This window comes from Balaenoptera ricei, chromosome 20 (genome assembly GCF_028023285.1).
Source record: "Balaenoptera ricei isolate mBalRic1 chromosome 20, mBalRic1.hap2, whole genome shotgun sequence".
Taxonomy (NCBI): Eukaryota; Metazoa; Chordata; class Mammalia; order Artiodactyla; family Balaenopteridae; genus Balaenoptera; species Balaenoptera ricei.
Window position 1 is genome coordinate 56,226,328 of NC_082658.1, and position 24,293 is coordinate 56,250,620.

At 48.6% G+C, this 24,293-nt stretch overlaps 1 protein-coding gene across 2 annotated transcripts; it reads right to left on the reverse strand.

The window, feature by feature from the left end:
• Positions 1–2,400: 2,400 nt before the first annotated feature.
• CCDC42 (coiled-coil domain containing 42) lies at positions 2,401–15,167 on the reverse strand. 2 transcript variants are annotated; one of them, XM_059908064.1, is made up of 7 exons: positions 15,085–15,167; positions 14,685–14,790; positions 14,271–14,375; positions 11,666–11,863; positions 7,245–7,466; positions 6,965–7,123; positions 2,401–2,530 (listed from the first exon to the last, which is right to left on the reverse strand). In XM_059908064.1, the coding sequence occupies exons 1-7, from the start codon at positions 15,165–15,167 to the stop codon at positions 2,453–2,455; spliced, it is 951 nt and encodes a 316-aa protein (XP_059764047.1). In that variant the 3' UTR covers positions 2,401–2,452. The 2 variants fall into 2 exon arrangements, with proteins under 2 accessions (XP_059764047.1, XP_059764048.1); XM_059908065.1 differs by lacking the exon at positions 7,245–7,466.
• Between the last annotated feature and the right edge of the window lie 9,126 nt (positions 15,168–24,293).

The window sequence follows — 24,293 nt, forward strand, 5'->3', positions numbered from 1 at the left end:
GGTGTTTCTAAGGAGCAGGGGTCACAGAGGCTCCAGTGAGAGGCTTGAGGGCAGAGGTGGAGGCTCCCACCCGCTGTCCCTGCACTGCCCACTCCCCTCATTCGTGGGAGGCCGTGGCCCCAGCTGTTCCTCCCTCTCTGGACCCTCTTGCAGCGTCTCCGGCTCCTGGGCCAAGTGTGGGTGCTCAGCTCCAGAATCCAGGTCCACCTTCTACAGACGCCCACCCCTCCCGGCTTGGAGGCCACAAGAACTACCATGGGTTTCCGTCCATCCTCACGGGCCCAGCTTGTGAGTGTGGATTCCGACTCACTCTCCATCTCCCCCACTTTACGTCCATATTTCTTTCCCAACTACTCCCCGTCCTCGGGCTTCAAGCTCCAGCATCCGTGGGAAGACGACAGGTGTGCAGAGACTGCTCGACTGGCGGCCTCCCTGCCTGGGGTCGAATCCCCTGAACAAAGCCGCTGATGTCCATCTGCATCTCCCTTCTCCTGGTGCTGCTCCTCTGACTGCACGTGGATCCTACAGGTGGCATTACTGATAGGTACGACCTCACATGGTGGGATCCCAGGTCCTTGAAAGTGTTTGGTTTACCCTAAAGTGGTGGTTCTCAAACTTGAGCTTGTATCCGAATCACCTGGAGGCCTTGTTAAAACCCAGAGGGCTTCGCCCCACCTCCAGAGCTTCCAATGCTTGGGTCTGGGATGGGGCCCGAGAGTCTGCCTTTCTAATAAACTCCCAGGGCATGCTGACGCTGCTGGCAGATGGTGAACACAAAGGTGAGAGGTGACCGCGGCCCACAGCAGGATCCGGGCAGGGGTGCTGCCGCAGACTCCCCTGGAGGTGACGGTCTCCCCGCAGGGCCTCTGGGATCACAGGGCCAAGGAGGAAACAAGCAGCCCTGTCCAGGCCGCCCCCTCGGCCTGCCCCTGGAGGGGAAAGCAGCCTGGGGGAGGGAGCACAGGCTGGGGGCAGGCAGACCCAATGCGACTCCCGACCCTGTCGCTGGAGCCAGCGTCCTTGGGCAAGTGTCCTGTTTGGTAATTCAGGTGTTAATGGTGCCACACGGTTCTCACTGGGATGATGTATGTGAAACATATGCTCAATAAACGCTGCTCTTGGGCGTCCCTGGTGGCGCAGTGGTTGAGAATCTGCCTGCCAATGCAGGGGACACGGGTTCGAGCCCTGGTCTGGGAGGATCCCACGTGCCGCAGAGCAACTGGGCCCGTGAGCCACAGCTGTTGAGCCTGCGCGTCTGGAGCCTGTGCCCCGCAACAAGAGAGGCCGCGACAGTGAGAGGCCCGCGCACTGCGATGAAGAGTGGCCCCCGCTTGCCACAACTAGAGACAGCCCTCGCATAGAAACAAAGACCCAACACAGCCAAAAAAAATTAAATAAATAAATAAATAAATAAGTCAGGAGCTCTTAAAAAAAATGTAAAATAAAAATACAGATATTAAAAAAAAAAATACAGATAAATATGAGAAGATCTTGGCAACTTCTCCGACACAATCACCTGTCCCAAACACAATTGCTGGAACAAGTACCATTCAGAAACCTGCAGGCCCTTTGGATGTTCATTTAAATAAGATGAAAACTTAATTATCAGTGCAAATTCAATCACTGCTGTGTGGGATTGGGTATATGACTGGTAAGCAAAAATAAATAAATAAATAAACGCTGCTCTTTCAGTCCAGTCCCTGACCTGCCTTCTGCCATTGACGACTGATAACAGTGTCGTTGAGTTTTTGACCGTTAAGTGCGAGACTTCACATTTACCTCCACTCAGTTTACTTTTGCCGGTTTGAAGCCATCATTCCAGCCTGGTAAGATGCTGTCGCCTGGCAACCTGCCTGCTATTCCTACATCAGCGTTGCTGATACCATATCGCATGTCTTAGGGTCCAGCGGGGGCAGGACAGCAGGGCTTCCTCCCGAGGTCAGGGAAGAAAGAGTTCCTAACTTACCACTTCCGGTGCTCTGACCCAGGAAGCTGCCTTCATGGTTTCTAGTGAGTCTTTGCACCCCAGCTGGAAACACCAACTTAAAAAAAAAATGGAAGTGGTAGAGGAAAGAAGGGTCCTATGTACTCACCCCGCTGTGTGTTGCCACGTGGATACTTCCTGTGTAAACTGCAAAGCCTAAAAGATACCAGACCTGGGCAGCCTAAGTGACCAGCTTCAAGAGGGGGTGCTTTGGGGGATTCTCCCCTCAGTGGACCCTCTTCCCTGTGAATAAACCACCAAAAAGAGAGAGAGAACTTAGGAACAAACTTCTCATAGAATTTAATGTTTTCAGGGATGGGACGGGCTGCGGCCTGAGGGGAAAAACAGGGATTTCCGAAAGGCACAGCGGTCCCAGAGGGCTGGACTGGGCTGACTGGACGGCAAGGTCACCAGGAACTTTCTCTCTCCCTTCTCTGTCTCAGAACATTCTGGAACCATGGCTGCTCCTTAAACCCGGACTTGCTGTTGCTCCTTCTTCTTCACCTCTGCCCAGATGTCTGACAGGTCCTGGATAAACTGCTGGATCTAGCAAGGCCAGGGCACCGCAGTTAATCCCAGCAGGCGACAAGCCACCCATCCAAAAATGTCCGGGCATAACCTGCTTGCAAGGAGTCACCATTTCCTGTGACCGACTTTCCCTCATTTGACAATTATTCTAGTTGACGTGGAGAATGAGGCTTAGCAGACTAGAAGTGATGAACATGGATGGAGTTGGGAACCCCTAGAGGAAGACGCAGTGAAAGGATGAAGTACAGGCTGACAGTCTAACAAAGGGAGACAAAGCGAGTATCCTGAGCGGACTCGGAGGCTACACGCACTTAGCAGGAAGGGGTCAGCCAGGGTCAGGACAGACGGCTCTCCACTATTTAAAAGCCTTCAAGGAGGTCATTTGCTTGAAACCCAGAACTGATGCTCGTTATGATAATCTTGAGTCATCAAGGGAAGTTTAAATTCTATTCACTAACTTTTGTTGTAAAGAACATGCAATCAGTATGACACAGTGGAAAAAGCACAGCCTCACAAGTCAGAAGACCTGGGGTCCTGCAACCTAAGCACCCATCAGCAGACGAATGGATAAAGAAGACGTGGTATACACACACACACACACACACACACACACAAATGGAATATTACTTGCCATAAAAAAGAATGAAATAATGCCATTTGCAGGAACATGGATGGACCTAGAGATTATCATACTAAGTGAACTAAGTCAGACAAAGACAAATATTATATGATTTCACTTATATGTGGAATCTAAAAAATAGTACAAATGAACTTATTTACAACACAGAAACAGACTCACAGACATAGAAAACAAACTTATGGTTAACGAAGGGGAAAGTGGGGGGAGGGATAAATTGGGCATATGGGATTAACAGATGCACACTATCATATATAAAACAGAGAAGCAATAAGGATTTACTGTAGAGCACAGGAAACTATATTCAATATCTTATAAAAAACTATAATGGAAAAGAATTGGAAAAAAAAGAATATGGAGATATATATATATACATATATATATATATGTATGTATAAATGAAGCACTTTGCTGTACATCTGAAACTACCACAATATTGTAAACCAACTATACTTCAATTTAAAAAAGGATGACGACCTGGGGTCCTCTGGGGAAATCACTTCATCTTTTTGGGACTCAGTTTCTTTATCTTTAAAAAGGGAAGAGGGAGAAAAGGTTGGCCTAGATGGCCTTTAAGATCTCAGTCCTAAAATTTCTCCTTTTCAAGAATGTTCCTAAAGATGGGGCTACACAGACTGTCCAACACTCTCAAAAACCCAGTTAGTTGCTAATACTGTTACTATTACCAACATAATTCCTATTTTGCAAGAGAGGAAAGAAACAAACAGTGACTGAATTAGAGCAACTTTCCCAAGGTTACAGAGATGACAAGTCCAGTATTTCCCAAACTATGTTCTTGTAGTAAGTAATCCCCTACCCCAAAAAGGGTCTGTGGTCAAGTAAGTTTTAGAAACTTTACCTGCGGGACTTCCCTGGTGGCGCAGTGGTTAAGAATCCGCCTGCCAATGCAGGGGACACGGGTTCGAGCCCTGGTCCGGGAAGATCCCACATGCCGTGGAGCAACTAAGCCCGTGCGCCACAACTACTGAGCCTGAGTGCCACAACTACTGAAGCCCACGCACCTAGAGCCCATGCTCCACAACAAGAGAAGCCACTGCAATGAGAAGCCCGCGCACCGCAACGAAGAGTAGCCCCCGCTCGCTGCAACTAGAGAAAGCCCGCGCACAGCAACGAAGACCCAACGCGGCCCTAAATAAATAAATAAATAAATAATTTTTTTTTTAAAAAAAAAAAAAAAAAAGAAACTTTATCTGCTTGGAGAGTCTCAGGGCAGAACCATAGCAAAGGCACTGTGAAGTCCTGTATTTTAAAACCAGCCAACTTTGTTTAACTTGAGTTTTCTAAATTTTTTAGACCGTACAGTCCGTTTATTTCCCTGGAGGAAACTTACTACCATCTTGGGATTCTAGGATTTGCCAAGCACGGTTTGGAAAATGCTGCTCCAGACAGTTTGGGTTTTATTCAGAAATAATAATGCTCGACCTTCCGCACACAGTACACTGAACGCAAATCGTCTTGGCCTTTTGCAAAATCACTTTCCCTGAGTGGTACCTTGTTCCTGATTCTAAGTAAGTGGCTGCTTTCTGAAGCCCATGCGTGGATCTGTTGGAGGAACACTGATGAGAACATCATTCACTGAGTGTCTCTGAAGCCTCCTTGAAAATTTTCAGCTAGAGGTTAAGTGCTGGGAAAGTTTTGCTCTTTCTGAAGAAACCATGTGTTTTCTTATTCTGGTACAAGAACTACGTGTTGCTTTTCCTTCTGGTAACCAGGAAGCTCAGAGCCAACTACTGTCCCTGTTGAACTACTGTCCTCTGTAATCCAAGAATCCAGAGTCCATACGTCTCTCTCTTGCCTTGACCTCAGATTTTAACTTATATTTTCCCAGGTCTTTATTTTTCTTTTTTCAGGCTACTTAATCATGTGTGTGTAGGCTCATATCCTACAGGAATGAAGTGGAATATTTAAAAATAACATTTGGGCAATATGAGGAATTCCTATCGAAGCAAATCAAGGTTGAGAACAGGAATTCCCTGGTAGTCCAGTGGTTAGGACTCCGCACTTTCACTGCTCGATGCTGGGGGACTGGGTTCGATCCTTGGTGGGGGAACTAAGATCCCACAAGCCGTGCAGCCAAAAAAAAAAGAGGTTGAGAGGGAGTCCGAAAGCTCAGAATTTGGAGTGGATGTACTCTAAGCTATGGTCTGAGCAGGGGATGCTTGCGCAGGGCCCATGGGCTGGAGATCACCACCTCCTGCCCCATCTTTCTTTACAACAGCTAAAGGAGAGGGATCTGAGGATGGCTGGGCGTCCTGAGACCCTACTGCCGGGGAGAGGGGTCTGCAAGGCCAAAACTCTTTTTATACTAATACTAAGATGTTACTTGTCTTTTTTGCTCTTATTTTCTCAAGAGTCTACAGGGGCTTTTACCAGAGTGGGATGTTCCCATGGCGTAGGCTATCACGACAGGCTGAATGCAGAAGCAGGTGTGAGAATCCACCTGTCCTCCAGGAAGCCAGGCATTCAAGGGATTTGCAAGTGTCAAATAATGCCACTCGTCCCATAAAATACTTTTTGAAAACGTGTTTTTCATTAAAAATGCTATTTGTGTTCATGTGCTTCTTACTGTCATTTTTAAATGAATTATTTTTACTTTTTCTGCTTGAGTTTCTAAAAAGGTAAACATCAGTTGATAGAACCCATATAAACAAAAGCTCTTTGAGGGTCTTCAGTAAATTTTATGAGTGTAAAGGTATCCTGCTACCAAAAAATTTTGAGGATCGCTATTTCAGAACAACTTTGCTTACAAATTCCCTTTTCAGTCTTTGGACTGTTAATAATTCTGCTCTAATATGCCTTACGATGCAGGCTGATTCTTTGGTTTAAGGAAATCCTACTTCCTGGCTGGTCAGTGGGTGAAATTCTTTACATTTCATGAGTTTCACCTTTTTTTTTTTTTCAACAGAGGAAGCACCTCTCAGTCAATTGCTTTTATCGGCTTGTGTTTCATATTCATTCACCAAATACTTATTGAGTGCCTGCTATCTGCCTGGCATTGTTCTAGATGCTGGGGATACAGCAGGGAACAAAGCAAACAGAAATCCCAGCCTTTAGGAGCCTACTTTCTACTATTTCATGGCAGAGCTAAAGGCTTTTGCCAAAAAGGATAAATAATTAGTCATGGTTCTCTGCATGTTACAAGAAGCACGGCTAATGCATCTGCTGGTGCAGTTTCCCAAATCGCGGGATGCGGGTACCTTTGGTCAGAAGTGAGACAATTTCAGGTGGCACACGGATATGGCATCCAATAGCTTTGAATCATACAGTGAAAAAGTCATTTCCTTTCAATTACTTCAAAGAGAAAACCTCAGAACGGTACTAATATGACTCTGACACTTCCCTGCCCTTGCTGATTTCCCTCCCCGCACCACCCGCCCATTTTCTCTTTTTCCCAAGCGTGGGGGTCAGTCACAAGCCTTCAGCATCTCACTAGAACTTAATAAGACTGTTTCGTGTAACTAATGAATGCAGTAGTGGGTCCCTGCTACTGCCCGTGTTGATTGGGGCCAACAGAGCCTTAGCGCTAATGCAGTGGTTCTCAAAGTGTGGAACCCAGACCAGCACCATCACCTGGAAACTTGCTGAAAATGGAAATTCATGGCTTTTTATCTCAGACCCACCGAGTCTGAGACTCCGGGGGTGGGATCCAGCAATATGCCCCAGCCCCCAGGTGATTCTGATGCTGTGAAAGTTTGAGAACCACTACTCTGTAGGAATCATGCCTCTGCTCAACCCATGGAGAACCGTCGTGGCTCAGTCGAGCCAGCTGGTCGGGCACTTGGGCCTCCTCTTACCGTGTCCAGCTGTTTGTGTGTGTCCTCCAGGGACACGAGGCTCGCCTCCTTCAGCTGCTTGCTCACGATCTGGAAGAGGTTCAGCGTTGCCATCTTAATGGTGCCAAGCAAGAGGGTCTTCTTGGCGGCGGTGTTCTGGATGTGTGCCCAGCGAGATTCCTGGGGAGGAGAATGAGGGCGGGGCGTGAGCGCTAGGAGAGAGAGAGAGAGAGAGAGAGAGTGTGTGTGTGTGTGTGTGTGTGTGTGTGTGTCCCTTACCCACCCGCCCCGGGGCGCTCACCCAGATGATGACATCGCTGCGGGCGCGGTCGAAGCGCATCTGCAGGCGCGCCAGCTCGTTGTTGTGCTGCAGGATCTCGTCGTCCTTCTCCTCCTTGTAGCGCGCCAGCTGGGCCTTGGCGCGCTCGACCTTCTCCTGGCCCTCCTGCGCCGACTGCATGAGGTCATGGTGCATGCTCACCAGCGTCTTGTAGCGCGCGATCACCTCGTGGATCTCTTCGAACTGCGGCGGGGATGGGCGGGGAGGGGCGGGGGGGGGGGGGGGAGGGACGGACTCGGACCAGTGCACCGCCGCTCCGGGGGCCCGACCCCACTCTGCGCCCTCCACTCCCAGCCTTGATGCCTCTGCCCGGCAGGGAGGCCCTGGGCCAAGGGGCAGAGGCTGTGAGGCCCTTGGAGTCCCCCTGCGCTCCTCCTGAGTTGGTATGGGCCGTGGGCCACGTGTTGGGAGCACGTGCATCTAGACCCGGGGCACGCAGTCTTGCCTGCAGGTTATTAGAATCAGCTGGGAGCTTTAACAAAGACACGTGCCAGGCTCCACCCTCAGAGACCCGGATTAATAAACCGCTCTGAAGGTTCCCCAGCTGAACAGGAGATAAGAAAGCCAGACCCTGCTTTTAGGAAGCCTTACAACTTGGGGTGGCAGGGTAGGACAGACGGACAAGTAAATAGTCAGTTACAACACAGAGTGCTAAGCCCGCTCGGTGACTGGGGGATGGGCTGCAGGCGACGGCTGGGTAGTATCTCCAGCCTGGTGCTCATTTGTTCATCAGGGGCTGAGGCCTCCCTCCGGCGGGGGCTGGAGAGGGTGGGTGCCAGTGGGGCAGGTGGCTGGCCAGGCTCAGCTGCCCCGTCCGCCACAGTGCAGAGCCACGCTGCTCTGGCCCTAACTCAGCAGAGCGGAAGCCCTGTAACCCTCCCTCTCTAGAAGGCGCTGTGAGCACCAGCTCCAGCATGCCAACTCACGTCCCGGGGGGGTTATCAACACGTGACTTCCACCCACCCAGGGGACACTCCCTGAGTTGTCTCTCCATCTCATGACATTTCCAGTGATGGACTGGTGTTCCGGGAACTGGCCTTCCCCCAGATACATCCTCTGTGGGCAAGGCCCACTTAACCCAGCATTAGAGGAGATGGGGACAGCCAGAAAAGGCTTCCTCAGGAAAAGAATGGTTAAAATGAGACCAGAGGTATGAAGAGAAGATGGGCAGGCCAAGGCAGGTGGGAGAAAGTGAGGAAGTAGTACAGGTAGACGGAACAGCCTGGGTAAAGATGATGGGGTATGTGTGGCATATCCAGGATGAGCAAGAGAGTTTAATACGAATGGCCTGAGTTCAAGATGGGGAGGGAGAGATCACCCTGGAGAAGTTAAAGAAGTGCCCAGTAAACCCTGAGGAGTGTGAACTTCATCCATTGAAGGAGAGAGCAGAGAGAGAACTTCCTGTCTGCGTTTCTGAGAGATGCAATGGTATACAACAGCTAAAACGAATGGGATACATCAGAGCAACCAGGAGCACCTCTCCCAAACTGAACGCTGATGTCCAAAGGTCTCAGGTGCCAACTTGAAGAGGCTCCCCCTGTCCAAAGATGGGACCCTTTGAACATCAGTAAGAATAAGTGCAAAGGATTGAACCATATCAAATGTGTTGTTCGCAGTGATACTAACAACATTACAGGGCACTTTTCAGAGGATGCTGGAGAACCAACTCATTATTCTGAAGGCTGTAAATAAAGAGTCAAGCATTTAACAAGATTTTTCTTTAAGGCCCACCTAGTCATCAAATAGTTGATGACGGGAAGATTCTCTTTATGAAGTCCTTTTCCTGATGGTAGTATTCTAGCTAATATGTGAAGAGGGGGACTTAGAACATTTCCAGCACCCTAGAAGGATCTTTGGCCCCCTTTCAGTCAGTATCTGCCCCGAGGAAACCAGAATTGTGACTTCTATCCCCAACGATTCATTTTACCTGTTTTTAAACATATCAGTGGAATCATACAGTATGTCCTCTTTCATGTCTGGCTTCTTTTGATCAGCATAGTAATAATGTCTGGGACACTGGAGAAACACATCAACCAAATGCAGTTTGGGGACCTTAATTTGGACCCCGATTGGAACAAACAAGCTGTACAAAAAGCATTTGTGCAATAACTGGGGAAATTTTGACGTCGGCTGGATATAGGTATTGTGGCTATGTTAAAAAGAGCTCTTTTAGAGCCATATAATGAAATACTGATGGATGAAAAAACTATCATTTGCATCAAAATGGCAGAGATGGGGATCTGACAATGAGCTTATGATTGCTGGAATTAGGTGATGAGTAATGGGCATTCAATAGACTATTTTCTCTGCTTTTGTATATGTCTGAAATTTCCCATGATACAAAGTTTTTGTTTTTTTTTAAATCACTGATTGGAAAAAAGAAGCCATAAAAGGACATGTACATACTATTCATAGTTTATGGATAATGTAAACTGTGGCCCAAAATAATAACAACAAGCCTGAGAATGAGAAGCTTAAAAATCTGGATTACTGGTTACCTCTGAGGAGAGGAGAAGAATGGTGTTTGGAAGGGGGGCACACGGGGGGTTTCAATTACCAGTTGTGTTTTATTTTAGAAAAAAAGGGGCAAATTGGGGGAAATACTAAGATTTGACGAAGCTGTCGTGAGTACTTGGGTGCTGTTATATATTTATGTATACTTTTCAGTACACTTAAAATATTTTGAAAGAAATAAAGGACGAGGAAAGAGAAAGAGATTGGGATCCCACTGGCTGTAGAATGCTGGACAGACTGGTGGCGAGGAATAACGCAGAGCTGAACTCCTGGTGAGGTACATTGGTGGTCTGGACGAGGAAGGGGCAGGGGCTGGATTCCAGAAATACTTAGGAGGCAGAATAGACCAGATCTGCTGATTGATGGCTGTGGGGAGGGAGGGAGAAGGAGGAGGAGTCCAGGAAGAAGCCGGAGTTCTGGCGAGGCTGTGGGTGGGTGGTCTTGCCATTCACCAGCACCGGACCCACCAGCAGCGGTGCTGGCCTGGGGATGGCAGGAAGCAGTTGTGGACTCAATAAATTAGATGTAGGGGCCTGAAGCTTAGGAGGGAGCTCCAGGCCAGAGAGATGCAGGCCAATCTCCTCCATTCTAAGACACACTTTACTAGCTCTAAATTTGAGTCGTGTCCTATAATCTATCTGCTGCTTTAATATACTAGTCTTCTCTCACCCCCCCACCTCCCCCAAAACCCAATTATTAAATGAACAATTTATCATACAGTAGGTAGTACCTTAGAATGCAGGAAGTAACACAGACTTGGAACTCAAGCATAAATAAATTAGGTTAGTGGTTCTATATGGAAATTGCCAGGACTTTTTAAAGAGTTGTGCATCCTTTGTCTCCCTGTGCCCCCCACAGGACATGGATTCATACCCCAGAGGGCATACCTCATACCTCTCTCCACCCTGGTGAAGGGCGGGCCCTGCTGCTGTCACATGGGAGGATGGGGGACATAGGTGGATGGCCGTTGACATGGGTGACATCCATCAGAGGGAGAAAAGTGCAGGGTGTGGGACAAAGACCCGAGGAACTTAAGGAGGAGGAGCCCCAGAGGAGCCTGAGGAGGAAGGGCCAGAGGTAGCCTGAAAGTAGAAGGAGGGAGGAGTCCCAGAGGAAAGGGCACAGGTATGTTTCAAGCAGGAGCAAGGACAGTGTCAAATGCTCCAGAAAGCATGGGTGGGCAGAGGGCAGACAAGTTCCCTTAGCTCTGGCAACAAGGCAACTTTCTGAAGAGCAGTTGTCAGTGGCTTTGTGGGGCCCACCGAAGGGTGGTTAGAAGCAAGGGCTCTGCCACTTATAAGCTGTGCATCCCTGAGCAGGTTACCTAACCTCTCTGAGCCTCCGCTTCTTCCTCGTAACAGGGTGAAATGATGCCTTTCCTCTGGGGGCTAGTGAGTGGACTGAGCAAGGCTACGCTTGCAGCACCCACCCAGCCCAGGGCCCAGCACATGCTAAGTGCCCAGCTTTGCACAAGTCTGGCGCTTTCTCTGCCCATTTACTCTCAAGTAAACTAAAGAACACCAGGGAGGAGGGGAAGCAGGGAGCGTGTGGGTCACATCCGACGCAGGCCAAGCTGATCGTTGGTGCTCCAAAACAAAACCTCGCTCCTAGACACAGAGACGGGACCCACGTAGAGACAGGTCCACAGATGTCACGCACACAGACAAAGATACACCACCAGGTCCCCACCCTTGAGAAATGAGTCCAGCCTCGCCAGGGGCCTCTGCCAGCTGCCCTCCTTGGCTGGAGGCCTCTCCCCAGAGCAGGTGACCATCCGTGCCGAGGGGCCCCAATCCCCCCAGAGCCCAGGCCCCTGGGGAAGAGTAGGTGGGCCTGGAACCTCCCACCCCCCTCAGCCCTCCACGCACCTCGGAGTTCTCCACCACCTTCTCCAGGTACTTGTTGAAGATGGAGTATTCCTGCAGCTTGGCGCTCAGCCGCTGGTGCTCCAGCCGCAGGGCCGCCATCTCCTGCTTGGCCTTGGCCAGCTCGTGCGTGCACTGCTTCTTGAGTTCTCGCTCCTTGTTGGCCTTCTTCAGGGCCCGGATCCGTTTCTGGTCGTTCTCCTGGGGCCAGGGAGGTGATGCCCATCGGGCGTGGGTCCTACCCTCCCTGGGGCCCAGGCTGGTGGGGCTCCCACAAGGCCTCTGTCCACCCTGAGGGTGGACGGGGGTGGCCAGGCTGCCCATGTGGCGGATGAGGTGTAAGGAAGAGCATCTCCAGGGTTATTTGAAGCTGGTTGAGGGGCTTTCTATGGACTGAGGAGGCTGAGAGGACAGAGATTTAATCCAACATCAGAAGGTGGCCTTATGGGGACGAGACAGGAAGTGATCCTGACTCTGCGGGATTTGAGCTCTGGAAGCCCCACGCCCCACTGGGCTCAGTGTCTGGAGAGAACTCAAACCCGGGGAAGGCTGGGAAAATCTTCTGATAAAGTTTCCGTCTCTATTCTTTTTTTTTTTTTTTTTTGGCCGCGCCGCTCCTCTCACGGGATCCTAGTTCCCCGATCAGGGATCGAACCGGAGCCCCCTGCAGTGGAAGCGCGGAGTCCTAACCGCTGGACCACCAGGGAAGGTCCCTCATCTCTCTCCTTAGTGGTGGCCATTTGTCACAGGGCAGAGTCCTGGGCCCAGACTTGGGGAGCCCAAATTTTCTCCTGATTTGGTGCCTCAGCTTCTCCAATTGTAGAAATGCGAGGCAGGAGCCCCTCTCTTCCTTTCAAAAGCTGGGGCAACCCTGCTGGAGCTCTAGGGAGACGAGCTAGGAGGTGGGCCCAGTCCAGAGCGCCTGGTGGGGCAAGGCCATTCCGGAGACGATGTTCCTGTAGCTCAAGCCTGGCATCAGGCGGGGACAGGAGGAGATGATGCAGGCAGTTCAATGCCCAGAAAGAAAAACATGAGGCTCAGCTGCTGCAATTGGGCTGATCCCGTCCTCCTCCCGTCCTTGGGAGGACAAGCTCTGCTCCCAAGATGAGGGGCAGACCTCTCACACTGCATGTGTGTGGCTCCTTTCCCCCTTCAGGGGCTGCGGTGCTTCCACACAGATGGGTGCCTGTCGTGGTGGCATTTGGAAGACATGGAAGAAGGCACCCGGAGGATTGGCATTCTGCCCTGTGGGTCCAGGAGAGGACAGCGGGGCCCCAAACCAGTGGTTTCCAAGTCCAGCTGGGCATCACAATCCCCTGGGGATACTTTTAACAATACAGTCGACTGGGCCTGACCTCAGGCCTGCTGAAAGCAAGGAGAGGGGAGGGGCCCAGGGTCCGTGTCTGTAACAAGCTCTCCAGGATTCCGACGATTTGCGGAACCCCTCACCCCCAAATCTCCTGCCACCCCAAGCACTCCACGAGCTTTTCTCTGGCCAGTGAGGAAGACTGGACCTCTGGAGAATAATGCCTGGACCATCAGCCTCCTTTCCCACCTGGTTTAGGCACAGAGAGAGACAGAGATGCTTGAGAACAGCACTGCCCTGTAGCAGAGGCCAGAGGTTACCCCCTGGGGCTGGGCCAGCCCTTCAAGGCTCGGCAGGTGCCCGGTTGGAGCCAGTCTGGAGAAATCTGGATTTTAAAATGGTTAAATCCCTCCTCTCAGGACACACTGAGAGGGGTTGCCTCGGAGGGGACTCCAGTACCTGGTTCTTCAGTGCCCCCTGCCTGGGCCTTCAGTGCAAGGATGGAGGGGTAGGGTGAGCTGGGGGGACTAAAACCCTGTCTGGGGGCTTCCCTGGTGGCGCAGTGGTTGAGAATCCGCCTGCCAATGCAGGGGACACAGGTTCGAGCCCTGGCCCAGGAAGACCCCACATGCCGCAGAGCAACTAAGCCCATGTGCCACAACTACGGAGCCTGTGCTCTAGAGCCCGTGAGCCACAACTACTGAGCCCATGTGCCGCAACTACTGAAGCCCACGCGCCTAGAGCCCGTGCTCCGCAATGAGAAGCCACCGCAATGAGAAGCCCGCGCACCGCAACGAAGAGTAGCCCCTGCTCGCTGCAACTAGAGAAAGCCCGCGTGCAGCAGCGAAGACCCAACACAGCCAAAAATAAATAAATAAAATAAATAAATAAAAATAAAAAATAAAACCCTGTCAGATTCATCTTTGTACCCCCAAGTGCCTGGCCCTAACCGTGGCACATTCATTCATTTATTCATCATCCATCATTCATTCATTCACTGTATAAACTGTATGTGCCAACCACAGGCAAGGAAATAGGAAACAGCAATCTAGAGGGGGCAGTGACTGACAGGGCAGCAGGAAACTATCAATACAAACAGAGCAATAGGAGGGGGAGATAAAGGGGAAAGCCCCAGGCACTGGTGAGCACCAAGGAGACCTCTAACCCAGGGTGAGGAGTCAGGGAAATCGAGGATGAGGAGGGAGGGGGAAGAGGTGGAGAAGGTGGGGAGTGGGAGGAGGGGCAACTTGACCAACTGCAGAGTGTGACACCCCTGCTGCAGCAGGCCACACCCCTCCGTACCTGGATGAACTGCTCAAACTTCTGTATGTGGGCTTTCAGCTGGGCCTCCTTGACTCCCAGCTCCTCCCAGCGCAGGTTCAGGGTTTCCATTCTGCGCTGAAATGTCTAGGGGTGAGGGGGAGCAGAGAGGTCAGGAGGACCCCCGAATGGGAACCGAGGAAGGCCCCAGCATCTCCTGCCCTAGAGCCCCTGTCCCCAGGTGCCCACTTTCCACCCCACGTCTGGTTCAGAGCAGAGCATCGCAGGACACTGGTACCCCAAGACTCGGATCCCTTCTGCGCTGTGCAGAGGAAACACAGGACCACCACCCACGACACCTGGCTCTAGCCACCACCACCCACAAAACAGAGGGCCGTCCTCAGGCTCTCCCTGAGCCCTGTGGCCCTCCCCGCATCCAACCCTTGCGTCTCCCACCTCCTTCTTCTGCTGCATGGCATGGTGCATGATCTCGGCCTCTTTCTTCTTCTCCAGTAGCCGGATGGATGGGGAGTCTGAGTGGTCCTCAATGCTGGGGAACTTCCTGCCCAAGACACAGGCAAGAGGGACTGTGGACTCAGCGCCTGGGGCAGCCCGGGACGGGGAGGAACCCGTGGAGACAGGCACCCAGGGGGAGGAAAGGCGCCCTGCCCCATCTGAGCGAAAAGAACGCTGTGCTGAGAGGGAGAGAAGGCCGTGCCGGGGAGCAAGCTGGGGCCGGGGATGGGCGGGATTGGTGCCGGGGTGATGTGGGGTGCTGGGTTATAGGAGCAGGGGGGACAGGTGGGAAGGTGGGGCGCCGGGTGGGCACGGTGGTCCCAGGACCTCCGACACTCACTGCAGCAGCTGCAGCAGCCGTTCTCCATACTGCAACCGGAAGTACTCGGCCAGATCCTCCTCCTCCATGATGCCCAGACTCATGGCGGCGGTGACCTAACGGCCCAGCGGCCGAATCTTCACAGTGAAACGGGGGTGGCGGAGCTCAGGGGTGGTGGCAGGGCTTGCTTCTCCCCTCCTCCTGCTTTTCAGGGTCCCACAGAGGGTGGGTGTCTGAGAGATTCAGGGAAGATGGCTGCAGGCTGCCTATCGGCAGCTCAGGATGTGTCGGGAAGGTGCTGGGAGATCTGGTTACCTAGCAACAGGTCTCTGGGTTCTGTGAACCACAAGCGGAACCCAGACTTTGCCCTTTGACCCCTGTCCATACTGACCCCACTCTGGCTGGGGTCTGGCTCTCTGCTCCTGCATTTATCCCTCAGGAACTCTGGGAAGAAGTTCGGCCCGATTTGAGGCCTGATTTGATGCTGGTGCCGGGGGCCGGGGAGGCAGGGGCTGGGCGTCCATGGCTGAGAAAGGGGGGTTTTGGTAGAGGCATGTTTTTGGAGGGCAGCCCTGCCCGGGGGGGCTCCCTCCTGGGCTCAGGTGTGTGTGCGAGGGCGAGGCAGGGGGCTGGGGCTGGGACAGATGGTCGAGGAGAAAAGAACTGAAGGAAAATGTTTAGCTGAGGCCGGGGTAGGGGTGGACAGAGGCGCATGGGCCTGTGGGAGGAAGTTGAGAGACAAGTAGTGGGCGAAGGATGTGTAGGGGTGTATGTGTTGGGAGGGGGCTGGGGCGGGGTGCAGATAGGCGATAAGCCTGGGGACCAAAGAGGCCGTGCCCCGGAGAGACGGAGGAGGCCCAGGACGAGGCCCCTCGTAGGGTAAGAGTCTCAGGTCCAGTGCCATGTTTTGAGGTTGGCGGAGTATTAAAATAGGAAGAAACGCTGAAATGTGTTAACATAAATGTCAGATATTTTACATGTCTGCTTTCTGACGCCTGCCTTCCTTGATCCCATCAGGGCATCGTGCATCAGCTCATCTGGCGCGAGGTCCAGCGTCTAAATCTGAGACCCTGTGTGCGAGGCGGACACCCCGGGGCCCCCGCCCGGAGGTAACAGCCGTGACCTCGAGCCCGCCGCTGCCGGGCACAGGCTTCCGGGCTCCGCTGGGTTCTCTCTGCTTCCCCCGCGCACACCGGCCGCGCGGCCCGGGTCCCCTCCGGGTCTGGGATGCGGAGCCGGGGTGGGGCGGGGGTCTCGGGCGGGGCAGCGTCCCAAGCCCGGCAAGTCCTCCGCGAGGCAGTGCCTGTCCTCTGGCGCCCCCTGCTGGCCGCCCGAGCCCGCCCTCAATCCCGGCCGGGGAGGAGGAGGAGACGTGGCGGGGCGCGGCCCACCCCGCCCTTTCCCATTCCCTCCCCCAAGTCTCGCCTCCAGAGCCAGCCCGGCGGGATCTGCAGAGGCAGCATGACGGCCCCCACCGCACTCAGCCACCCCCTCACCATCCCACTCCACCCTCAGCGCCTCCACCCGAGAGGGTTCTCCGTCGGGAGCACCCGCAAGAAACAGACCCTCTCCTTTTTAATCCCTAGAGTTTGGCACAACGGGGGTTTCCCTCCCTTTTCCCCCAAGAGGGTGTGTGTGTAATGCCCGTCCTTGAGGAGGAGGCTCTCTGTTTCTCGAATCACCTGCTTGCCCTGGTATTTTGACACGTCCTTGGTTGCATCTACGAATCGGGTGGTCCAGGGCCAGGTTGGTGCATACAGGCAGCTGCTAAGGCATCTTCTTCTCCTGCCGGTGTACGTGCCCGTGTAGCGTTTCTGTTGTTTCTGTACCTTGTGGGAAAGTCATGAGAATCTTCATCCCCATCACCCACCATCCCTCCCTGGGGGTCTCACTGCCTTTTCCAGAGCTGTGGGTCAAGATGCAGGGCTGTCTGGGATTCACAGAAGTCTGTGCTCTCCCCCACTCCTCTCCTCTTCCCTCCTTGGGTGAGCCCAGCTTTCTTACCACCCTTCACCCCCTACCTCCACTTTTCCATCTTGATATTTGCCTCGGAGGCATCTAGGAAAATCTGATGGATTTAGGTTGTCGGGAACCAATAGGCATAATATTTTCTGTTTTCTATCCTGTCCCATCCTCCCTCTGAGACAATTATCTGCTTGAAAAGGGAGAGGGGGAAAAATATCAGGAGGAAAAAAGATCTAGGTTAATGTCTCAAAAAATATTTCCTGCCATATAGACCAGCACAGTGCTAGGTACACACAGAGTACTGGGTGTGAGGAAACCACTTTTTGTCTGTTATTTTCCATGTCTTAGATTCCATGTAAGTGGAATCACACAGATAAACTATATTAAATACATTTCAAAATGGACGTTATGGAAATTCCTTGTATTGGTCAACTATGTTGATGTTAGTTGTTGTAACAAACAACCTCAAGTCTCAATAGCTTACCAAGGTCCAAAGTGGATTTTCTCAGTGGGGCAGCTCTCCTGGGAGATTCTCTTCCAAGCAGTGAAAAGTGTAAGCCCCTTCCATCTCTCAGCTCCATGACCTCCAAGGTCGCTACGGAAGGGAAAGAAAGAAAGCAAAGGCCCTTCCGCTCTTAACAAACCCATTGCCATGTCCATTCACTGACCTCTGGTGGGAACCGGTCACATGACTAGTTATGTTGCAAGGGGCTAGCGATGTGGTTTAGCTGTGTTCCCAGGAGCATCAAACCAGTTCGTGCTGTACTTCTTTTGAGAATTAAAAGAATGTTTGGAAGTAAGCTGAAAGCAGAGCTTTATAGAAAAACTAATTATAGACAAAGAAAGAAAAAAACAGGCTAGTCACAATCTCAAGTATGAAAATCCTTGTAAATCAACTATACTTCAATTTAAAAAAAAAGAAAATCTTAATGAAAACATTATCAAATTTAATTTAGTGTAATGTTAAAAGAATAATTCACCAGGACCATGAATACAAAAATGGTTTAATATTAGGAAGTCTATTAATACAATTAATTCTATCAATGTGTCTCAGGAGAAAAGACTTATGATCATTGGGATATATGCCAACAATGCATTGAAAAATTCAACATCCATCCTGATTTTTAAAATTCCAAATTATTAGTACACAAAGACACTTTATCAACATGCTAAAAAATATCTGAACCCACCAGATAACATTAAAATTTACATTAAAGACATTTTTGTTAAAGTTAGAGACATGACAGGTTTTCTTCTGTCACTACAATCATTTGACATTGTTTTGGTTGCTCTGGCTATTGCAAAAAGACAAAAAAAAGTTTTTTGTTTTTTTTTTTCCTTTTTCTTTTTTTCATAATGGCAGATGCTGTGATCATGTACTGTGAAAATCCAAGAGAATGGTTAATTAGTGAAAAACAATTAGAATTTAATGTAATTCTATGCTATTTATAAGAAGATTGAGGTTGATTTATATGCATGGACATGGAGAGGTTTCTGTGATAAATTGCTATGTGACAAATGCAAGATGCAGAACAGAATATGTAGTCTGTGTGTGTGTGTGTGTGTGTGTGTGTGTGCGCGCGCACGCGTGCATGCATGTGTGCCTGCGGGGTGTGTATAGTTAAGCACAGCCCTAGAAGGATAGCACCATATTTCTGGGGACAGAATGACAAGGGGGTGGGGTGATGGTTCTTTATATTCCTATATTGTTTAATTTCTTTTTGTACAATGGCCACATGTTATTTTTGTAATCTTGAAAAAAAATGAGAAAAAAATACCCATCCATATTGGCAGCAACAAAAGAAATTCTTAGAAATAAATAAATTTAGCGAGAAATATGCAGGATCTTCAAAAAGAAAATTTTAAATTTTTACTCAGTGATATAAAAGAACTGAGGAGAGACTTACATTTCTGAATAATGACTCAATATTGTAAAGAGGTAAATTCTGTCCAAATGGATTTAGGAACTTGATGTACTTGCAATCAAAATCGCAGAGAGATTTTTTTTCCCCAGAAGCTGACAAAATAATGTCTAAATTATTTGGAGAATTAGAGCACTTAAATATTGAAAAAGAAGAATATCAAGAGAGAATGTCCACTGCTCCATACTAAAATATGTTATAAAGATAAAATATTAATGTTGCTAGTGTCACTCCAGACAGAAAAAACTCAATAACCTAAGAGCTTGGGCGAGTAACTTGGTCTAAGACAGAACTGACTCTCTAGACCCCCTAAAGCAGGGGTCCCCAGCCCCTGGGCCACGGACTAGTACCTCCGCGGCCTGTTAGGATCTGGGCTGCGCCGCAGGCAGGAGGTGGGCGAGTGAGCGAAACTTCATCTGCCCCTCCCCATCGCTCGCGTTGCCGTCTGTGGAAAAATTGTCTTCCACGAAACCGGTCCCTGGTGCCAAAAAGGTTAGGGACCACTGCCCTAAAGGTATTAAAATTTACAGGCTTAAAAAACACCTCTGGCCAAAACCAAAACAAGTTGGAACACACATCTGGAGGTCTGTTGAGCCCACAGTGCCACAGTTTGTGATTCTTGCTACACTGAATCAGAATAGAAAGCCCAGAAATAGACCCAAGTTTATATAAGTATGCATTATACGCTAATGTGGCATTCAACCAGTGGAGAAAGTGTGGATTATTAAACAAATGGTATTAGGGTAAGTAGCTAATTATTTGGAAAAAGAAAAATATATACAAATTTGTTTTATTTTTCAAGTAAGAATCATATATACTTAAGGAGTACAACATGATGATTTGATATACATCTACATAGTGAAAATGATAACCACAGTCAAGCTAATTAACATAGCTACCTCACATAGTTACCATTTTTTGTGTGTTTGGTGAGAGCACCTGAAATCTACTCTCTTAGCAAATTTCCAGCATTCAGTACAGTATTATTAACTATAGTCGTCATGCTGTACGCTAGATCTCTAGACTTATTCATCCCACACAACTGCAACTTTGTACCTTTAGACCAACATCTCCCAATTCCCCTCAGATCCCCACTGCTCGAACCACCACTCTACTCTCTGCTCCTTTGTATTCAACCTTTTTAGGTTCCATGTATCAGTTAGATCATGCTGTTTTTATCTTTTGGTGTCTGGCTTGCTTCATGTGGCATAGTGTCCTCGAGGTTCACCCATGTTGTTGCAAATGGCAGGATCTCCTTCCTTTTTGAAGGCTGAATAATATTCCATTGTTCATATATACACCACATTTTCTATATCCATTCATTGGCTGACGGACACTTAGGTTGTTTCCATATCTTGACTACTGTGTTTGTGCTGCAATTAGCATAAGAGTATGGATATCTCTTTGAGGTACTAATTTCATTTCCTTTGGATATATACCCAGAAGAGGGATTGCTGGAATGATTGATATGGTAGTTCTATTTTCAGTTTTGAGGAACCATCATACTGTTTTCCATATCGGCTGTACCATGTAACATCCCCACCAACAAAGCACAAGAGTTACAATTTCTCCACATCCTTACCAATACCTGTTATTTCTGGGTTTTTTTGAAAGAAGCTATCCTGTTGGGTATGAAGTGATATCTCATTGTGAAAATATGTTATTTTTGAATTAGAAGGGTAATGAGTGAATATGTTCTCATTGTCCATCATTCAAACAAAATTGATACAGCTGGAGCCCTATTGATCCCTATTGATCCACCATCCAATCCCATTTCCCAGAAATGAGCATGCATTCAACAAATACTTATGTTGAGTACCTGTGATGTGCCTGACACTACTCTAGGATGGGGATACAGCAGTGAACAAAACAAGGTTCCCAATCTTACGGTGATTGGAGGAGAAAATAGGAAATAAACTCTGGTGACTACATCTGAGAATGTTGTCTTCAGGACGCTGCCCTTACTACCACCACAAGGTGACCGTGAGTGGGGAGGAGTAGGGAGTTGGGACAAAGGAGCCAATCAGGGCCCACAGACCCAGGCACCTCCCAAAAAATCTCCCCAACTGGGTTGTCTATCCTCCAGGCCCTGTGGGCCCAGGGCCCAGGGTCTATGAGCTTTTCAAGAGCTTGCAACAATGTTTGAAGCCTGGAAATGATTGTTGGCTCTAGAACACAGAAAGAAAACCACAAAATAAAGAATAAATGTTTAATTAAATGCACACAAACACAGTATTCCAACTTCATGAAGTGTTAATTTTAGCATTCATACAGTGTTTCACACATTTGAAAGTAATCTGTGGATTTGATTTCCTCATGTCTCAAAAATTCCCAATTATGCACAGATTTTTGGAGAAAAATCAAAGCAAATTGCAAATTAAATGAGTTATTTATAGACAAAAATTTCAAAAGTGTGTTTACAAAAATCCTCTCACTTTTTTTTTTCCCCCAAATTATATTTAGTGTAGATGCAAATTATACTTAGTGTCGATGGGAGTGCATTTTTAATCTGTTTGCTGCAGCAGGGTTTAGGGCTGAGTGATGTAACCAGCAGGTTTGGGTTGTCTACAGATGGCCCAGTTGGGTTGTCACTAGTAGGATCATGCAAAGCCAGTGGCCTCCCTGACCCCAGCCATCTTTTCACAGAATGGTTCTTATTCCCTTTTGGCAGTCTGCTGAGGCTGAGGATGACAGGCCTCTTCAGAGGCAGTTTAAGGGCCTCTTACAGGGAAAGGATGAGGCAGAACCTTGGTTGTATTCATCTCAATGACTAGTCATGGGCCAACTCTGACCTTGGCGCCTGGCCCCAAACCTCAGCCTGCTCCTGGGCTTGTCCCCGAAATGGTAAATGATTCCCTGCTGTGTTCTGATGCCTTATTTCCCAATGCTGGTGTTTCTGAGAAGTGAACTCCCACTGGTCCAAATGAACGGCTCTGCTAGGCAGCAGCTGAAACCATCCCTTTCCTTCTGATCTTGATGTTCTAAGAGTATGGCTCTCTCCATCAGGAAGAGGACCAACGCTGTCAGTCCAGCTATGGGAGCTTCTGCCAGTCACTGCGTCATCACCTTGGACAGACCTAATGAGCAGAAAGAAGTTTCTCATGCTCTGATCCAAGTTATTCCATCTATTTTATTATTCCCCTCTCCTGGGACTCCTTCAGCACTGACTTTTTTTTTTTTTTTAACCTCAAACAAGTATTTCAATACATAGTCATCATACTTCTGTCTTCAAACATGAAAACTGATTTTTCAAAGACAAAATATTGTCTTGCATACATATATGAAGTAAAAGTATAAAGAACTACTGAGAATGATAAACATTGAATTAGGATAATGGCTACTACGTCTTGGTGATGGTGGAGAGGAGGTTGCTATATGTTGGTCATGAGTAATATTTTAGATTGGGCACTGGGCACACAAGTGTTCATTATGTTAATTCTGTGCACTATTGGTAAGTCAGAAATATTTCCTAATAAATTAGAAAGAAAAGATGGCATCTGCTCCCATGGTGGGTTAATCACATTTGTCATTCTCAACACTTGCTGATTCTCCTCCAAACCTTTTTCCAATCAGTGGTTTTCCCTTTCTCTTGTGACATCTTTCTCTTTCTCTGTCAATATCCTCCCCTTCTCATTCCTTGAAATTTGATTGACATTCCACCCTCTAACTCGACATTCATTTTCGTTAATAACTCTCTCTCGTTGGGTGTCCCCCCCATTATGTCTCTATATCACCTTGGAAACTGTGTGGTCTTAAAATAACTCAATGTCTCTTACCTGCCGCCTCTGCGTGTACTGCATGGAATCACAGAATTTTAGAGCTAGGACAACTTGAGATCATCTATTCCAAACTTCTCATTACAGAGAAGAAAAGAATGGAGGCTTGGAGATTAAAATTCATCTTCAGCCACAACACATGAGGCTGACTTCAGGTTTCCCACAAGATTGCAAACCAGGAGAGGTTCTTTGCTCCTGTCCTGAGATGCTGCAGAGATGGGAGGGAGGTTGAAGGATACCAGAACTGAACATAAAAACTAAGAAGAAAACCCTAGGGAAACAGAAAGTGGTTGGATTTCTTTCTCTTTCTCTCTCTCTCTCTAATGGTAGTCTAGAGCAGAAGAGGGCCAGATACCAAAAAAAAAAAAAAAAAAAGTTGGGGGGGCTCGGACCATGCCATTTCTCTCCTTTACATTGCTGGGAAGATCACTGCACACCCTATTTCCACTGTTTGGTAAGAAAATAACATTAGCCCGGTGCCAATGTGATACCAGCCCGGAGCAGTGAGGTGAGGGGGAGGCAGCCTTGGAGCAGATACAGGGACACCCAGGCCGGACACACCTAAATGTTCCCTCTTTCAAGGGACAGAGAGTTGCAAGAGGGAGGTAGCCCCTGGAAAAGAGCAATGTCTGGGGAGGAGGTCCTGGAAGATTTACTGAGAAAGAATATTGCCTGGTTGGGAGAGGGAAGGGGGAGTGGTTGCTTTCAGACAGCAACACAGAGACTCTCTGACTGCCCAAGTACACACCGCCAAGCCAAGGTCATTGGTGGTTCCAAGGACACATGAGTTCAGAGGGGAAAATAATGGGATCTCTGAGGAGGGTAACTGTTATAAAAGAAAGGGAACAGACAGAAGAACCTGTACCAAGGGAAACAGAATGAATGGATTAAAGGAATAAACATTTAAAATAAACATAACAAATATCCTCAGAGAGAGGAGGGAAGATGTCAGAAACATGAAGCTAGAAGCAAGCATAAAAGATGAACGAATTCAAAGGACATACTGGATATGAAAACTGACTGAAGTACTTAATGGAGGCATTGAAGAGCAGATGCCTATAGACAAAGAACAATTAGTAGGTGGAAGACCATTTTTAGCAACTCTCCCAGAAGGCATCAGAAAGAGACGGAGAATAAGCTAAGATACAGAGGATTGAAGTAAAAAATAGAAAATCTAAAGTAATAATGGAAATTTTATAAGAAGAAAAAAATGGAGAGGGATGAAATATTTGAAGAGAAAAATGACCAAGAATTTCCAGAAGAGACCTCAAATTGAAAAAAGTTCATATCTAAGAAGGAGAAAACAAAAAACAAACAAAACCCAAAAAACAAAAAAAAACCCCAAAAATCAACCACACCTAGACATAGTACAACAAAACTAATTTTTTTCATCAAATTTGGGAAGATTTTAGTCATTATGTTTAAAAATATTCTTTTTTTTTTTCTTTATTTTTCTCTTCTCCTTCTGGGACTCCTATTATGTGTATGTTACTATGCTTAATGATATCCTATAGGTCTCTGAGGCTCTGTTCATTTTTATTCCTTAGATTGGATAATTTCTATTAAC

Excerpts from the sequence above, each read along its gene's own strand:
- CCDC42 (XM_059908064.1), bottom strand. The coding sequence starts at position 15,167 with ATGAGTCTGGGCATCATGGAGGAGGAGGATCTGGCCGAGTACTTCCGG. Across the intron at positions 11,864-14,270 it reads AGTTTGAGCAGTTCATCCAG|GAGAACGACCAGAAACGGAT; the intron begins GTACGGAGGGGT and ends CCCTGGCCCCAG. Across the intron at positions 7,124-7,244 it reads GCAGCGATGTCATCATCTGG|GAATCTCGCTGGGCACACAT; the intron begins GTGAGCGCCCCG and ends TCTCCTCCCCAG.